General features: G+C 33.9%; 1 protein-coding gene across 1 annotated transcript; it reads right to left on the bottom strand.

The window, feature by feature from the left end:
- Positions 1–503: 503 nt before the first annotated feature.
- LOC113515067 (uncharacterized) lies at positions 504–8,530 on the bottom strand. The gene is made up of 6 exons (XM_052902441.1): positions 7,258–8,530; positions 6,065–6,365; positions 5,393–5,489; positions 4,709–4,816; positions 3,902–4,060; positions 504–2,352 (listed from the first exon to the last, which is right to left on the bottom strand). Exons 1-6 carry the CDS (start codon positions 7,754–7,756, stop codon positions 2,311–2,313), a joined length of 1,206 nt encoding a protein of 401 aa, XP_052758401.1. The 5' UTR covers positions 7,757–8,530; the 3' UTR covers positions 504–2,310.
- Between the last annotated feature and the right edge of the window lie 10,757 nt (positions 8,531–19,287).

Genomic DNA, 19,287 nt, shown 5'->3' with positions numbered 1-19,287 from the left:
TACCACATCAAAAAAGACAATTAAATACAAAATACTCTTTCTATTAAAATCTGGTTGAAATCGCTTAGTCAGCAATACGAATGGGATTTAGTTACTCCGAGGATTCTGTTTAGTGATGTGCCGAGTCAGTACTAAATCGAACACTTAGTAGTTACTCAAGTAATCGAGTACTCAATGTACACAACTTAGATACACAGTATTCGAATACTGTGTGTATTCGAATACAATATTCAAGGACCTTGAATACTCTATCATGTCAATACTGAAATACTACTCATAAGTAGTATTCCATATTAATACATATATTAACATAAGTTTTGTATATCTGTTCCAACATTTTATTAAAATTTTCCTTTATTACTAAAGGAAAAATTAATGAACATTTTTATTTATAAAAAGATTTTAATTCCTGAATATTTATTATCTTCATTACAGTTAACAAATCAGAATTTAATTTAAAAATACTCGAAACTGATACTCGAATACATGTATAAGTATTCGACTATTTGTCCGAGTTCTCATTCGAGTAGGGATTCGATTCTTATTTCAACGAATACAAATAAAGACCGATTCGGCACATCACTAATCCTGTTTAACCGAATTTTCATATTGAATACAACTGCTTATTCCATTTTATGCTTTGTTTTGCTATCAGCTACTGAATGAGGAATGAATGGGAGCTTTATTAAATTTCTAAAATCCCTTAGTTACACGATCCTCCTGTTATAGCCTTTTAATAGAAAAGTTAATTACGAGATAGCTCCTTAGCGTTCAAATTACACAAAAGGTTGGAAATCCTCGCCAATACTCCGCACCGCGTAAAGAAAACTATAGACGCTCTGTAATAAGTATTTTTAAATAATTTTCCGGTGAAAAACAATATGTATGGCAATCGTCTGTGTAAGTACTTCTGTCCCACCCGTGTTTGCAGTTATTATCGTATTGTTTTGTCGATGTTTATTTATTTATTTAAACTTTAATGCACAGAAAAATTCTTTGTACATTTGGCGGACTTAACACCGGACGGTGTTCTCTACCAGTCAACCATTGGTCAAACCGAGAAATAGGTAGGTGGTGCATTTTTAAATAAAGAAAAAATAAAGCAATACTTGATAAATTCACATAATATAAACATACACATAATGTATTAAATAAAAAATATATATGTACAATAAATACATTTATAAATAAATGGATAAAATATTATTATACTATATAAAACAGTTAAATGTTCTGGTTTAAAAGATGGCATATGGTTCATTCTTCTTCCTTTTATTCTAAATCCTTTACTGTGCAGGCAGTTCGCCTGTATAACTCACTCGGTGCGCTCAAACTCTCACTAGCTTCAAAACCTCTGTTAAATCCTACTACATCTCCCTTTAGTACTATTTTCTTGTGTTCTCTCTTCATTTTCTTCCGTTATTATCTCCTGGTGTATTTATGCTATTAAATATGTGTATGTTTATGTACATATTTGTTTTTATATATGTATGTTTGTATACATTAGTATCTATAAAATAGTGCGCCACCTACCCTTTGTCTTTTTCTCAATGTCCTCTCCCCAAAGATTGTCTGGAAGAGATTGCTTAGCGATAAGGCCGCCTTTTGTATCACTTCTCTTTAATATTTTCTGTAATTAATATTTTTTTACTTGGTGCAATAAAGTGTAAAATAAATAAATAAAAATGGCAATGAAATTACAGCGTACAAAACCATAACATTATTGTTCTGAGGATACCATACATAATTTTATAGAATGTGCTCTCTACTTTTTATAGTTTTTTTAATAACTAAATAATGTATAAAAATATAATATACAACGGGGTCTTTTATGAACTTAAATTTATTTATTTATACATTATTGTACACACAGATATAATAGTGGTAAACATATGTACTTAAATATAATTAAAATTACACTTGAAACATCTTTTGCACCTATTTCATATTTTGCTTCAAAATATTTTAAATACATTTCTGCAATCAAAACCCGCGTCGTGTGGTCCCGGCGTAGAATAGGCCACCCCTTCCTTTCCCGTAAATGTCGTAAGAGTCGACTAAGATAGGTCGAGGGATGGGCAGCAGCGTCCCTCTTAAAACATCTGTAGAAGCCTAACTGCGATTGCCAACCCGCCTGCCAAGCGTGGCAACTACTGGCAAAACTCCCCTTATGGGGAAGGCTGTGTTCAACAGTGGACAGTTAACGGCTGAACCGTTAACTGTCCACTGCTTAAAAAAATCAAAATCAAAATCTAGTTAATAAATTAGAACAAAATGTTTTTTGATCTTCAATACGATGGTGCTCCATTTTTAGTACATAACAGCAAAGAAAGAATACGATGACCGAACCACCTGAAAGTGAAGCAATGCACGCGTCAGTAAATAGGCACAAGTTGATATTCCAAAATATAAATAACAACATATCGATGATGGGGAGAAAGGGATTGTTGGCAATGAAGTTTGATAGCCCCACTGCTAGCAATATGCCTTATTAGGTCGACCACCACGTGGTTCCCCCTGGAAACAATCGTGAACAATTCTTGTTGAATTCATCACGAAGGGCTAACTGACCTACTTCATCCTCACCTATCATCCTTCACTGGTGCCCCGCCGGTTATACCGATAGCGCGGGTGGGTATCCATTACAAAAAAAAACATATCAATGATTTGTTGTAAAAATAAAAAAACATATTTTCATGACTACAGTTGTCAGTGGGGTAGTCAGAGGCATCTGTCGCCTGTCGTTCTGTGTATCTATTCCAGTAAACTCAACTGTTATTTTGACAATACCGCCACCTATCGGAGCAATAAAAATTATCCATCCCGAACAATTAACATATATTGGTCGTGCACGAAGTCGTAAATAAATAAATTTTATTTTTAACCAACTTCAAAAAAGGAGAAGGTTCTCGATTCGGTGTATTTTCTTTTTTATGTTTTCTACTTCATAACTCCGTCATTCATCAAAAAAAAATAATGTTCCAAATCGGTTCATACAATTTGGAAAATTCTTTTTTATATGAAGTAATACATGTACATTCAGATTAGTCCCGTGGAAATTTTATCAAAATCGGTTCAGGAGTTTACTTTTAATCAAAATGACAGGTTTCACCACGGTTGAAAACTGTGTTCCTTTAAAAAAAATCTAATTATGTTAGTCTTAATAAATATATAAAAATTCAGTGTCACAATTAGTGGTGTAGCTAAGTAACCAGGCCCTGGGGCAAAAAATAAATCAGCTAAAAAATACAGGATAAGTTCCCCGCAAGTTTTATACAGAGATATTCAAGACTTGTTAGGAATTCACCTGTATTTTTTTCAAATAAGTTGCCATTATTAAAGTCGCGTTCCTGGAATCTGGTTAATTTATATTCAGAATGTTGGAGAAATTCTCACTAGTTCAATTTGTAGCTTCTAAGTCAGAGTCCGAGGGGCCCCTTGTGCTTGGGGGCCCCGGGGCACTGTCTTGTCTAGCCCTCCGATAGCTACGCCACTGGTTACAATGTTCCTTCATGCTAATCTCAACCAAAATATACAGCACACCTATGTATGTTGCCCTGTGTAACGTAGCTACAATTTTGAATTAACTCAATGCGCCGGCGCAGTAGAGTGCGCCTGACTTACTAAGTTAACGCAAGAATAATCGTTCAGTTACCCATGCCTACTGATCTCCGAAACCAGCCAACGGGCATTTTAATGAAATTTTATAAACGAGTATTGTTTGCTCCAACTTAAAAGATAGATTTTTTTTATAATTTATAATCGATTTATAATATTAACGATATATTTAATAATAATATTCAATTCAATTTAATATGTTTTTTTGTATAATTATACATAGTTTCAGACACAATGTACATACATTAATTTTTGAATAAATGACTAATGACTAATCACTTACCGATATGAAGTTAGCGTACGACAGTTTGATTAAGCCTAAACCAGTCATATAGACAGGCACTTGACTCCTCTGGATGGCTATCACGGCTAACGCGCGTATGTCACGGTTGTTGGACATCTCCCAACCGCAATGAAATATAGACGTTGACAGCTCGTACGCCTGCAATTAATTTAAACAAAACTCAATACTCGTGATGGCTAGTATTATCATTAGAAGGAAGAATGATTGAGGTTCAAAGGAACATTAATGACAAAATATAAATTTCTATCTTAAATAATAATATATATAAAACCATTATTTTTCTTTTTTGTATAAATAACCAACAAGGAGTTTGTGTAACAGTTATTAATTGAACACTCAGATTACAGGTAATAACAACATAAAAAAATATATAGAAAAGAAAAGTTTACATTTATATATAAAGAGTAGTTGAAATCAGTCAGTGTTATGGAAATGAAAAAGGATGCCAATTCAGCTTGAAGTTCATGCAGAAGCAGAAACGCTGATTATCAAGTAGCACCTCATCACCTAGCCCGGTCCATCGAGATCATAAAATGACATTTAGAGTAACACAATACACAACATGCGCAGTGTAAGTACACTATACTACTCATGTCTAATTTTAAGTATCATAAGAAAACAGTTTTGATAGCCCACCATTCACAACAATATTTATAGACAAGCGGCATTCAAATAGATTATATTTTGTAGGCATATTATAAAAATATAAATAATCATAAATCGATATAAATCATTTCTCTTCACGTTACATCTTTCCATTACTCGCCTCTGAAGTTCATCACTTACTTCATGTGTGATATCTCCAGACACCATCATGTAAACACCGGTTAATACCAACATCACCGTTATGTAAGACAGATCAGCAAGGAGAAACATTAAGTTTCTTTCCGCGTGCTAAAATAAAAAATAGAAGTGCAAATAATTATATAATAGAAAAATTTGTTCCACAAAGAACACGAGATTTTGAAAACAACTTTTGAACTGATTTTCATAAAACTCCTATGGGACCAATCTAAAAGTATATCCTTTAAGATAAAAAAATAATTTTCCAAATCGGTTGATAAATAACAGAGTTTTGAGGAAACAAACAAAAAATAAGAAGTATAAACAAGCTGAAGTGGTATTGGGCTGGTCATGTAGCTCGAAAAACCGACAACCAATGGGGAAGAAAGTTTCTTGAGTGGCGAACCCGTACGGGCAAACGCAGTGTAAGACGACACCCTACTAGATGAAGTGAGACGACCTCAAATGCATTGCAGGGAGTCAGTGGATGTAAGTAGCTCAAGACCGTTCCTTATAGCTATCTATGGGGAGGCCTATGTCCAGCAGTGGACGGATAATGACTGAAATAAAGATGATGATGATGAAACAAAAAAATACAACCGAATTAAGAACCCTTTTCTTTTATAAAATCAGTAAAAAAGACTTCTATTGCGTGGATCAAATAAAAAAAATTCAAGTCATACTTACCACGAGTTTAACAAGACACATGACTATAAGGGACAGACTTTCGAATATTTGTATACTGTAAATCGCTCCCAGAGTACTCTGTACCGTCTTCGCGCAGCTAAAATGACAGTATACAGTATTAATATAATTTTTTTATAAAATATCTAACTCTTTGCGGCGGCTTTGCCTACATAAGTCAATGTGAATTATATAAATTAGGTAAACTTACCCGTTTATCCAATTACATTCAAATCTGTCCTGCAGTTTAAGCGTGATTGTATAAAATCTTACAAAACTATAACCGAGTCACCCCCCCCCCCCCCTCCCCTATGGGGGGTATGTGTTCAGCAGAGGCAGTTAACAGCTGATATGATGATGATGTTTAGTTATGTAATTATGTAGGCGTATATCAGTGATACATATACCTCCTTCTTTTCGCATTTTATTAAATACGAGTACAATACTCGCTATGTGCGCCACGGCGTAGAATAGGCCATCCCTTCCTTTCGCGTGGGTGTCATAAGAGGCGACTAAGGGAAGGCGAGGAATGGGCAGCAGTGTCCCTCTTAAAACATCTCTAAAAGCCTAACTGCGGTTGCCAACCCGCCTGCCAAGCATGACAACTATTGGTAAACCTCCCCCTATGGGGAAAGCTAATGTTCAGCAGTGGACGGTTAAATAAACAATACTCACTCTAAAGTATCCTCGTGTAAACCCATACCAACTATGAACGCTTCTTTAAATTCCTTTTCCATTTCTTTTCGTGACCTTTTACCAGAATTCGAGAAAATCTTGCCGAGCTCTTCAAAGTATAACTGCAGAGCCTTAAATTTGAAGCTCATGTAGACCAGAGCACAGTAGCAGAGACAATCCACTTGGATCATGATTGTAACAAAAAACCACCAATGCAGCTCAATGAAGAATCGGAAAATTTTTGCAGCAACCGTGTCTACTGATTTCGGGAAATATGTCACTTCTGTCCGGATTGGTATACCTGGGAATGTAAAATAAGTTATTAAATGTCGTATACATATTTATTTATTTCCCCGTGTGGTCCCGGCATAGAATAGGCCACCCCTTCCTTTCCCGTAAATATCCTATGAGGCGACTAAGGGAGGGCGAAGGATGAGCAGCAGCGTCCCTCTTAAAACATCTCCAAAAGACAACCGCAGCTTGACTTTTGGAGATGTTTTAAGGCCTGCCAACCGTGGAAACTATTGGCAAACCCGTTATTATGGGAGAGGCTATGTTCAACAGTAGACAATTCATGGCTGGTATAACTTGGAACATCATAAGATTCCTGTCACTGATAGGAATTAGAAGCAAACTCTGATAAAAGGTGGACGAAATAGATCAGCACCACAAGTTTTTGCCTGAAATAGCCCAACTTTCAATGGCAATGATAAGGGAGAGGAGTCTAGAAAGCCCAGGGACGTCGATGTTTAAGGATGCGCTCCAGGTGCTAGGCATCATTAATAATACTTTCGACTGAACTTCAGAACTGCGTTGCCAAAAGAAACCGCCCATGTCTGCCGCCTATTCTATTTCTAATTTGCCCTCATAAATAGTTGTTGTTACAGGTAGTATTGCCATGTGATAGTATTGCATAGAATGGGCCACCCCTCCTTTTTCTGTGGGTGTCGTTAGAGTTAACTAAGAAAACTTAATGATCGGAAGATGGATAGCAGAGTCCTTCTTGAAACATCACCAAAGCCTAACTACGGTTGCCAATCCGCCAGCCAAATGTGGCAACTACTGGCAAACCCCCCCAAAGGTAAACTACCATAAGGAACGACCCCGTTTCTTATGATAGGAAGCGCTATGCTCAGCAGTGGACAAGTAACGGTTAATACAACACGAACTGATATGACATTTTTATATTTTACCTTCTTTATAGTATGCAACAACAGCTTCTAAATCCGTTAACATCACAGTACTATACGTGGTTATCACCAATGTAATACAATAAAAGACCGCTTTCTGCGTAGACGCCTTGTCGATATCCAACGACGAAAATATAGGCCGTGTACCTTCCAATAATCTTTTTAACATATATTTAACTTGATCCCTTCGTATGAACAAAATTATAAATTTCAAACCAACAGCTGGGTGTCCACAAGTGAATTGTATTAAATCATTTTTCTCTTTAACAGTCAAATTAGATCTCAAATGGCCAAGACATTCGTTCACTATAATGCCATACAAGTAAACGTTTGTTATAATTGCCCATAATACATACATTTTTGTCTCGAACTTAGACCGATCTATCGATTCGTACCAATATTGCCCGCAACCCAAATAATACAGGTTTTTACAAATAAATTTCATAAGACGTTTTTCCGGATGAGTCTTCTTTATGGATTCGTCCATTTTGTTCAAGCACATTTTACAATTTGAACAAGTAAAATTTTAGATAGTGAGGTAAACTCCGATTTATTAAAATTGGAGTTTGAAATTACTTTTACTTTTTGGGTCGACCACTGAAAACTTTTTGTCAGTCGTACTTACTGAATTACAATAATTTAAAGTTTGAAATTAAACTGTTAAGTAATGTAAGAAGGCTGCACATAATGGTGTATACGTGAAGTCTCTTTGTCTGTTTGTATAAAATAACATTATTGCATGGATTACATCTCCATAAGCATTTGAAAATGTCAAAATTTTCTTCGTGCCTCCGATCAAACTGTTTATAATTACTCCACTCCATCTAAAGTTTGTCTGGTAGAGATCGCTTTTAGCAATAAAGTCGCCCATTGTTTTCTCACTGTAATCATTTCTTATGATTGTTTATATCTATAACAATTGTAAAAAAAGAATATAATAAGAAATCTGGATTTACAACAGTCTTTTATATTTTTCTTTTTTAATTATACAGTTAAATAAATGCTACACTTGTTCATAGAAGTTCTGATTTAAGCATTTATTTCCAAGAAGTTCGTAACTTAAATAAATTAAACTAACGCTATAAAATGAACTTACAAAAGTACAAATTAAATTATCAGTGAAAGACGAAACTTCTATGATAATTTCTGAACTTAATTGGCGAAGTCTGATTACAAAAAAATCTATTATAATAATTGCTTAACCATCACATATTCGATGTGCATTTTTTAAAAAGTGTTGATAAATATTCTTGCTTTTTTTTATACAACTCAGAATGGCAAGCAAGCTGACGTACCTCCTGATGGAAAGTGGTAACCGTTGCCTAGAGACATGAACAGTACCATGAACATAACAGAGTATATTATGCCTTTATGCATTACCATTCCTAAGGACTGAGGTGTTATTCCTCTATACTCTGTAATTTAACTGCCATATCCCTTTAAATCGAAACACAGCCAAGCAAACACAACTACTTCACGGCAAAGACGTATCGGACAGAGGTACTCAAACAAACAACTTCTGTACAAAGTTTCCCTCTGGTAAATGTGATAGTGGGTTTTTTGTTTGTTTGTTATTGTTTTAACGCTTTTAATGACTGGAGTAATCATTAATTATTAAGAAATTAGGCCTACCTACACATACTTTTGCCGTGTGGTCCCGACTTAGAATGTGACACCGCTTCCTTTCCCATGAGTATCCCTAAATACGACTGAGGTAACTTAATGGTGGAGGGATGGACCTCTCTCTTAAAACGTCACCAAAAACCTAACTGCGGTTGCCAACCCGCCTGCCAAGCTTCACAGAACCCACCTTATGGAAGAGGCCTATGTTCAGCAGCGGGCTGTTTTTTTTTATGGATAATAATGGCAACTCCGCCCGCGCTATCTGTATACACTAGCGTGGCACCAACGAAGGATGATTGGTGAGGATGAAAAGACAGGTTAATTAGCCCATCGTGACGAATTCAATGATAAATTTGTCACGATGGGTTCCAGGGGGAACCCAGTGGAGGTAGACCTGATAAGGTATATTGATAGCGATGGGGACTAACCTCCCCATTACTAACAATCCATACTCCCCACAGTGGACTGTTAACGGTAATATGATCATGATGATTATGTGGCGATTGATCCAAGTATCTTTTAATAATAATAAAAATAAACTTTTTAATGAGTGATAATAAAATGGTAACCCCGCCTGTGCTGTCGGTATACACTGGCGGGGCACCAGTGAGAGATGATTGTGACGAATTCAACAAGAATTATTCACGATAGTTTTTAGGGGAAACCACGTGGAGATCGACCTGATAGATACATTGCTAACAATGGGATTGTTAAACTCCATTGCTAGCAACCCCTTTCCCCATCCCATAAACTAGGTAGATATCTTAAATATTTATTTAACATACAATTTTACAAGCAAAAGCTAGCTTATAACGGAAGGAAAATTGAAACATATTATATTATACTAATATAAATATATTGGCAAGTACATTATAATATTTTTTTATTATACACGACGAGCGAGAAACGCAACATCTTTATAACAAAATGCGAACGCCTCAGAATAAGTAATCATTATGATGAGAACGCCTGATAATAATGTAGCCGCAAATTTGAATATCTGTTAATACATGCATAGGTAACTTGTTCACAAAGTACTCTACCTTTTTTATTGAAATTTAATACTACTTTTTTGAAATATGGATAGTCATAGGTTAAAGAAACGTTACAAGATTGGCTATTTTCTTTGCAATTTTGATAAAAAACTGTTTCAATTTATGTTGATTGCTTTTTGAATTGTTCAAATCGGCTATTCCATTCAATAGATATTACGAATTTAATAAGTCATAGAAATAGAAAAAATAACGCTGTCGCGTTGTACATGTTATTCATACTTATTTTAGCGGTGCGGAAGAAGGGCAGGTGGGGGCGGGCACATCTATGAAATAGGTAGCTAGGTAGGAACAGATAAAAATGTAAAATGTTGTAAAAATGTCCACCCGTGCGAAGCCGGGACGGGCCGCTAGTTTATTGATAATTAAAACAAGAAAATCCGCAGTAACATCTACACCCGCAGTAATACCAACACTTACCCTATGGTTATACTACACAGACTAAGATTATATAGATAGAGTGTCTCCATACAAATGCTTCGAGAAAAGCGGGCCAACTTTTTTCATACAATTTTGTGTGATAAATAAGTGATTCCTTTATAACTTCTATATTTATTTTGTCTTATAATTTCTGCCTCCAATTTAATGCGTAAAAACTCATTTTATTTATTAAATAATACGTCAAGATACATTGTATGCGTAAGTATATAGAACACTGATAAAAAAACAATGCAGCTAATTTGACAATTAGCTAACAAAATGTTGGCCGGTTTTTGAGACTCGATACTCTATTATACAATATAATCTAAATACAGATTAGCAAAAGGTATCATTATTATATGCTTGATTAATTTCTCCTATCTTTGGCGATGCAAGACTGCCTTTTGTACCTATTTATAGGTAAGGGTTTAAAATATTGTATATGTAATACTTCATATAAAGGACTTTGATATTTTCCATGACTCACAGCGCAATTTCAAGTATAAACTATTGAATCACATATAAAGCCGTCACACAATCTAAATATCTTTTTTCTCTTTACAATATTTTGTAATAAATATCAATAATTTAGGTAATTACATATTTCTGAATTTTATTGACTGTTATATGCGTTAAGCATTCTCTTCCAGACAACCTTTGGGTAGAGGAAAAAAGAAAAAGACGGTAGCTATTGGCGTTAAAGATGCTATAAAAATGTTCGGGAGCACGTGGAGGTCGACCTGACAGAGTAAATTGCTAGTTATTTATTACGAACAATCTCTTCCCCCCCCCCCCCATGCTCATGTAAATAAAACATACACAAATAATCATATGCATACATTACATACATCTAAGTACTTATAATAGTATACATTATATAAATAAATATATAAAATACATAACATATATTTAGATAAATTATTGTTAATAGTGTATTATGTAAAAACATTTTATGCAAATTTTTTTAACTTGATCGAATTAAATGTCAACAAATTACCTTTAATATTTCTTACTTTATTCATTTTTGTTTAATTTATAAAAAGTTTTGATAATTAACTATAATATATATATATATAATACAGTAACAACAATAAGTTAATAACAATGTTAGCAAAGGCGAACTTATCTCTAAAAGAGATTTCTTCCAGTCAACCTAACACAGTGGCATAGGAAGTAGTAGTATAAAATTACTTATACAATAAAATTGTTATTATGCTATCACAAAAAAAAAAATTTTGATGGCATAAAATTATTTCAATATTTCAAAAGCAAAATATGAACTAAGACAAGATTTTTTAAGGTATATTTATATCACAGTTTATTATCAAACCAGTTTTTTTAAATAATCAGAAAAAAATTAAATTGTTCGACTTTTTTTAAATTGACAGATAATTCCGATGTTGCCACATTTAAGTAAATTCTAATGTAGGCACTGTTCTAATATTAGGAAACAGCCATAGAAACGTTCAAAATTTACATATCGCGTCGCTGTACAGAGGATCCGAGTTAATTTATGCGAAACTAGGGATACATTTCACAACTCGCTCGGTAATCCTTTCTCCGTTTAGTTATTTACAAAACCAATATTATCCGCCGCTCTAAAGAGTTGTGAGATCCGTATAATCTTTCCGTGACTATGTGGGGTAACTAAAACAGAATTAATGTTATAAGCTCGTATAGTACATCAGAAGTAAAATGTAAATATTTTTCATTTTAATCATGATCTAATGGAATCATCATCAGTAATTATCTCTCCGCTATTGAGCATAGTCCTCCCCGTAGACTGACTAAGGAACGGTCCCAAGCCACCTGCATTACCACTATCTCCCTGCAATGCATTTGAACTCCCATTTAGTGGGAGATGATCCTACACTATGTTTGCCCATAGTGAGTTTGCCACTCGAGAATGTTTCTTTCCCATCGATTGTCAGTTCCTCGAGCCATGCAACCAACCCGATGCCACTTCAGCTTGCTTTCCTTTGGATTATATTGGTCACCACGGTCCTTCTGGGATAGAATCAGATATATCCTCATTTCTGATTCTATCACGCAAAGAAACTCTGAACATAGCTCTCTCCGTAACTCGCTGAGTAACTTGAAGCTTTTGCATGTGGCCAACAGTGTAGGACCATGTTTCGATTGCGTATCATCACTTGCAACACGCACTGGTTAAGATCTTTATTTTCAAAGTCTGAGGTATTTTGCATAAAAAAATGTAGCGTAGTTTTCCGAACGCTACACTGCCGAGTTGAAGTCGTCGATTAACTTGTCGGTCAAAGTCATCGACTACTTAGAGTTTGGTGTTCTCTGTTATAGCCGGTATAGATGTGACATGGACGTTAGACATGATTTTAGTTTTGTCCATGTTCATATTAAGACCTACCTGTTGAGAAACATTATAAAGATCATTGACTATAGTATACAAGTCCTCCAGCGAGTCCGTCATGACTACTATGTCGTCAATAAATCGAAGGTGAGTGATGTATTCACTATTGATGTTCCTACCATATATTTTCCAGCCCAGGAGTTTGAAAACATCTTTTTATGCAACTGTTTTATGGAGTTTTATGGTATATCTGGTCTAAAAAAGAAATATAAATTCATTTTTATTTTAAAATATATTTGGTCTAAAGCAAAATAAAAATACATTGCATTTTATGATACTTGTACATCTCCAAAGTCTAAAAAGTAATTCACATTTATCAGAGTTATTTTATGTATCCCACAAAAAACCAGACGTTGCTGCCAATCTCTCAACCATTAAGTACAATACAAAAATAATATAACATAATAAATACCTAGTTACAATACGTAAAATAAAAAAAACAGCACCCTTTCTATGATAGAAACATAGTTAAAGAGTAAGGATGAAAAGCTCTTTAATTATTTCACTCAAAGATCATACATAAAATAGGAATTCATACATATGTATACATAAAAAATTGTGCAAAGTAAATTATATGTTATACATTTCATTTCTATTTGTATTTACTATTATTAATACGAGTATCTTTTCATACAACTTAATGGAACTAGTACCTCCATGGAGGTACTAGTTTCATGGAACTGGTTACTTCATAGCACTGGTTTCATGGAATTTATTGTTACACTCCTGTTGCCTTTGCACCCGTTGCCATTCCTAAGGATTATATTGTTATACCTTCATAATGAACAAGTGAGGTCACAAACTATAGCTAGTAATATTTATGACGTTACATAATATATGAGATGTGGACATATCGTCGAATTTTGAAAATCTCATGGCGTGACCAAGTCACAAATATTGAAATATTAGACAGGCTTAGAAAAAAGTTGGAGCTTATGAATACTATTAAGTGTCGGGAAATTCATACTTCGGTCACGTCATGATAAGTACATAATACTTCAGCTAATCATCCAAAACAAAATTACTGGTTAAAGGAGTACTGGAAGAAGGCGACACTCCTGGCTGAAGAACCAATGGGAGTAGTTTGGCCGTAGCACCATCACGCTCTTCAGACCAACAGTTTTCAAAATTAAGATTGTCCTTACATTTTCCAACATTCTACAGGAATGTAACTTGAAAAAGAAGAAGGACTATGTGATCTGTATGTAGGTTTACAAAATTTCAAAATTCGACAGAACGTTTTTGTATAGTTTACAAAATGATATCAAAATTCCGTGGTAGTATCTTCTATTATATTGCAAACTTCAGTTTCATTTTTATTTTCTGACACAGTTTTTGAAGTCTGTCCACTTTGACTATAATCGAAATTGTTCTCTTTCATCTTCTTAGATGCTGGTTCTCCATTTCGTTTCAAACTCGGTGCTCTTGTGCCACCACAGATTTTTTTAATTGTAACATTATTGAATTTTCTTAAATGTTCAATTCTTAAATGATAATTACTTTTACTTTCTTGTACTTCATTTGGGATTATTTTCGTTATCCTTTAATTGTGGTTCTTTTTCTCTCACGCCAGATTTAGAACATATTTCTTTTTTGTTTACTACAGTCATATTTTTCATAATATCTTTTCGTTGTCCACTTGTATTCCCAGGTTTATCTGACACAGATACTAACGATGAGTAACGCTGTTGATTGCTGTTGTTATCTTGATTTTGGGTTAAGTAAGAAGGTTTATGTAAGTTAGATGAGGCACGCAAAGATGACAATAGATCCTTGCTAATAGATAGATATAGAATTCAATACACCCGGTTTCGGTTGTAGTCTTTCTGGCTGTTGCAGTGAACTTTGCAAAATTTTTGATTGCGATAATTGTGAAGAATGCAGCGAATTTGAGGACATAGAAAATCGTTGAGGTAGATGTGATGACGAGCTTAATGTCATAAACTGCAAACTATTTTCATTTAAATTATTTTCTTCAGTGGTTTTTGAATGACGATTCCTCTCCTCTTTGTCCTTTTTTCCATCCTTAGAAGATTTTTGCATAACTTCTTGATTCCGACAAAGATTCGCAGCTCTATCTGCAACTTCTTTTGATGCAAATTTAATCGTTTTTAATGTTTTATTATCACCATTTAATATTGCTTTAATGTTGACTTTTTCGTTCTGTTTCTTATAGTTTTTGACACTTAATTTTTTTTGTATTAGTGTTGAAATATTTCTACTATTTTTATTACAATGTCTTTTTTTATTAGATTTACTTATTTTAGTAGTCTGAAGTTTGCGAATTGGTGTCATAACAGTTCCGAGACTTTTTAGTTTCGTAGAAATAATATCTAAATCAGTTGTTTTTTTCTTGAAACCCCTTTTATTTCGATTTTTTTTATTTGTATTAGTTTCTTCGTCTATAATAGTAATATTACTTGCTGTAATTTTTTTACCTATCAATAGTTTATTTTGACTATATTTCTGTCTTTTACTATGTTCTTTGTTTTCTGACATGATACGTTTTTATAGACCACCATCAAATATTCAAGTACTGCCTGTGTTATGTAAATTTTCATTTAGAATTTTTGTGCAATTGATCAGTTTGATGATGGGTTTTGTTATTAATAAAGACGATCACGAATTGTTTTCTTCTGTACGAAGACACGTGCCTTTAGATGTTCTTTATTACTTTGTTACTTCTTTTTTATTTATATTCGTCGTTATCTGCAACAATCAATAACATATCTTTAAATTTTACACATCTATCAGTAACATTAAAAAAAAATACCTAAATATGATTTTGTACAAAAATTTGTTTAGTTTTGTACCTCTGTCCTATTTATATTTTTGCTGTAAAGCAACTACGCTTGCTTGACTGTGTTTCAGTTTGAATGTATATGGTATATAATTTACAGGGTATGGAGATGTAACATCTTAATCTTCAAGTGTGACAAAGCATAAAAAGTATGTACTACCGACGTCACATAATTCACTGTGTTTTCAAAAATTATCTAAAAATGTTCACACAATACATTTTTAGTAATCTCGATTTTTAGATATATAAATCGCTGTTTCTCAAGAAAATCCTTATCATACTATCGTACGATAACAATTAATTAAAAAATTCTTAATATCAACATTCTACAAATGATAAAAATAATCTCTAGAAATTTCCGTTGAATAAAATTGAAATGTACTCGTAGGATATTACATATCTAAAAAAAATCGGAAGTCGATATCGTATGATAACAATTATTTCAAGAAAATTCTTTATAACAGCATTCTAAAATCGATAACAATATTCATTAAAAAATTCCGATAAGTAAAATTAAAAAATAGATTACATTAATTTATTATAAATGACATATATTGATATAGCTATAACTTTTATATATAAAGAACACCTAAATAACATTTTTGAATTTATTACTTACTACTAACGCAAATAAAAAAAAACAAAGTTGTACTATCTTTCGGTTGTATACAATACATATATACATATATACAAGTACGACATTAAAACATAAACATAGGTATTATGAGTAATATTTATTTTCTTATCTAATACAAAATTCGCAAATGAATGCGAACGTTATGCATTATATTACAAAATTCAAATCGGATTAGCGATTTTGAAGATTAGTGTGAACGAAAACCGTGACATGAGAGTTTTTTTTTTAAATAATATTTATCCTTATATGAAAATAGAATATATTTAAATAGTTAAAGTTAAAAAATTTCTTCTAGATCACTGCCAGCTGGTAAGATACCTAGGAAACTTACTGCATTTCCACGCTGAATAGCTATAGAAATGCGTTGGTCTGACTCAGAGTTTCAACTCCAAACGCTGCAAATATATATCCATTTCCAAGGGATACATATTTGCGGCGCTTAACAGTCGCCTGGTGTGTTGCGGCGGCACCAGCCCTCTTGGGTGTACTTGGAAGGTGAGACGGATAAATAATTGTATATCATCATCATCATCATGTCAGCCGTTAACTGCCCACTGCTGAACATAGGCCTACCCCATAAAGGCGGGATTTGCCAGTAGTCGTCATGGCTGGTGATGTTATGTTTTAAGAGGGACGCAGGTGCTCACTTCTCGACCATTAGGTTCTCTTAGTCGCCGCTCACGACACCCACGGGAAAGGAATGGCCAGCCCATTCTATGCCGGAACAAATGACAATTGTATATTACAGGATGAAGTCAAAATCATTAGCATTCTTCAACATTTACACCAAATAAATATGGGTTTAAAAAACGCCATTAAAACTTTGAGTCTTCTGTCGACCTAATGTTACGTTAGTATGTTATGTAGGCTCTACATTATTTCTCGTTCACGAAAGTTCTGTCTTAATGTATTTCATATCATTGGATAAAATTATATATTAAAGGCCTTAAGTGTAAATACATTATTGTTTATTTATTAACTGACATACTGTGTTTCCCTTATAATGATTGTATACTATGTATAAATATATATATATATATATATATATATATATATATATATATATATATATATATATATATATATATATATATATAATAGTAATATATTAAATGACACCAGTGTAACAATTACTGGTAGGCCAAATGAAAATAAAATAACAAATAAAACGGATTCCTATTTTTATATATGGCTAATAAATTTGATTTCACCTGTATACGTAAATTTTACTTTGCTAAGTTTAGTTCTGTAATAGCCTAATCAATTAATTCCACTACTGATAAGTATAAAGTTTTTTTTTTTTTGATGAATCTTGATTTAAATAAAAGATGAGCGAGGATATAATATAATGATAAAAAATAATGATGTCATTCTAACTTGTTGTTTCCGTAAAATTGACTCACTGATCTATATTTGTGGGGGGCAAGGGATTGTTAGTAATGGAGACTGAGAATCCCATTGCTAGCAATTGGAAACTATCATGGTTAATTCCTGATGAATTCATCATGATGGGCTGTCTGGCCTGTTTTCATTCTCATCTATCACCCTTCACTGGTGCTCCGCCAGCGTATCCCGTTAGCGTAGGCGGGGTTACCATATCATTTTCACCAATCAAAAAAATCTATATTTGTAAATCACCGTGACTTGATAATCTCTTATGGACTCCCGCGATACAGGTTCGCCTAGTGCGGGCTCCAATGTACTCACATTGTAAATTTCCTGTGTTTAATAAATAAATAAATGCGCCCGAGTTACCTGCTTGCAGTTATAATATAGCGGGGGAAAGGGATTGTTAGTTATGGGGTTTAATTGCCCCATTGCTAGCAATATACTCTAACAGGTCGATCTCCACGTGGTTTACCCTGGAAACCATCGTGGTTAATTCTAGTGGAATTGTCACGATGGGCTAACTAACCTACTTTTCATCCTCACCAATCATCCCTCACTGGTGCCCCGCCAGTGTATACCGATAGCGCGGGCAGGATTACCATTTCATTATCAACCATTAAAAAAAAAGTTATAATATAGCGTTGTCAGTAGATAAACAAATCCATAGATAGACAAAGATAACCAGATATCAATTCCTTATACATATCTAATTTTAATACATACCGGTACAGCGACAGCAAAACAATGCAAATACCTTGATATTACAAGTTTCAGAAAGATACTAATGACAAATATATATTAATTATTTTATAAAGTAATTAAATTACTCCGTTATCGCCATTTCACTCTGTAGTCATCGTAATAATCCGATAAACCATAGATTAAATTCTAGGAATATTTTTTTCCACGCAAAATCAAAAAATGTATTTTGTTTCGCAAAAGAAAATGAATAAAATGTCGATGAATGGTGAACGAGTACCGGTGCCAGGTTACGTGTATCTTTTACAATTTTACGTTAAAAACGATCATGCGGCTTACCTAATGGTAAGTGACTACCGCCGCAACACCAGAAGCATTGCAGGAGTGCTGCCAACCTTTAAAAAGGAAGCTCTTTTCTTGAATGTATTGTGTGCATTTATTTAATATCGTAATGCGTGGTTATTTCTAATAATAATATAGCCTTTATTCAGAACAACTTAGTACATTAAAAACACACATAAAATTTTAAAAAAAAACTTAATATAACTTATTCTAATAATTGTTTCTTACTTATTTTTTGAAGATCTGTTTGCCATTTGGCAAAGGCCTCCTCCAACCGTTTCCACTCTCGCCTATCCTGAGCCACTCTGTCCCACATTTTTCCAGCCACTTCCCTGATGTCATCATCCCATCTTATGCAGGGTCTGCCTCTTTTTCGTTTGCCGTATCCCAGGGAAGGCAAACGGAAAAGGGTATTTCTAGTATATATCAAAGTTTTATGTGCGTAAAAGAAAGTGCTTTCAAAAACGCACCAGGTCCTCCCTGGTGCGCCACTCATCCAGATAGTTGGGATTTGAGATTGAAATTTTTCCTCTTTTATTAATATACATGAACAAATCGCCGTGTGTGCCCCGGCATAAAATGGACCGCCCCTTCCTTTTCCGTGGGTGTCGTCATAGGCGACTAAGGGGGCGAGGGATGGTTAGCAAAGTACCTCTTAAAACATCCCTAAAAGCCTAACTACGGT

The sequence above is a fragment of the Galleria mellonella genome, unplaced genomic scaffold, assembly GCF_026898425.1.
Source record: "Galleria mellonella isolate WM207_F2 unplaced genomic scaffold, CSIRO_AGI_GalMel_v1 utg905, whole genome shotgun sequence".
In the NCBI taxonomy this organism is placed as follows: domain Eukaryota; kingdom Metazoa; phylum Arthropoda; class Insecta; order Lepidoptera; family Pyralidae; genus Galleria; species Galleria mellonella.
This window is presented reverse-complemented; position numbering and strand designations above follow the sequence as displayed.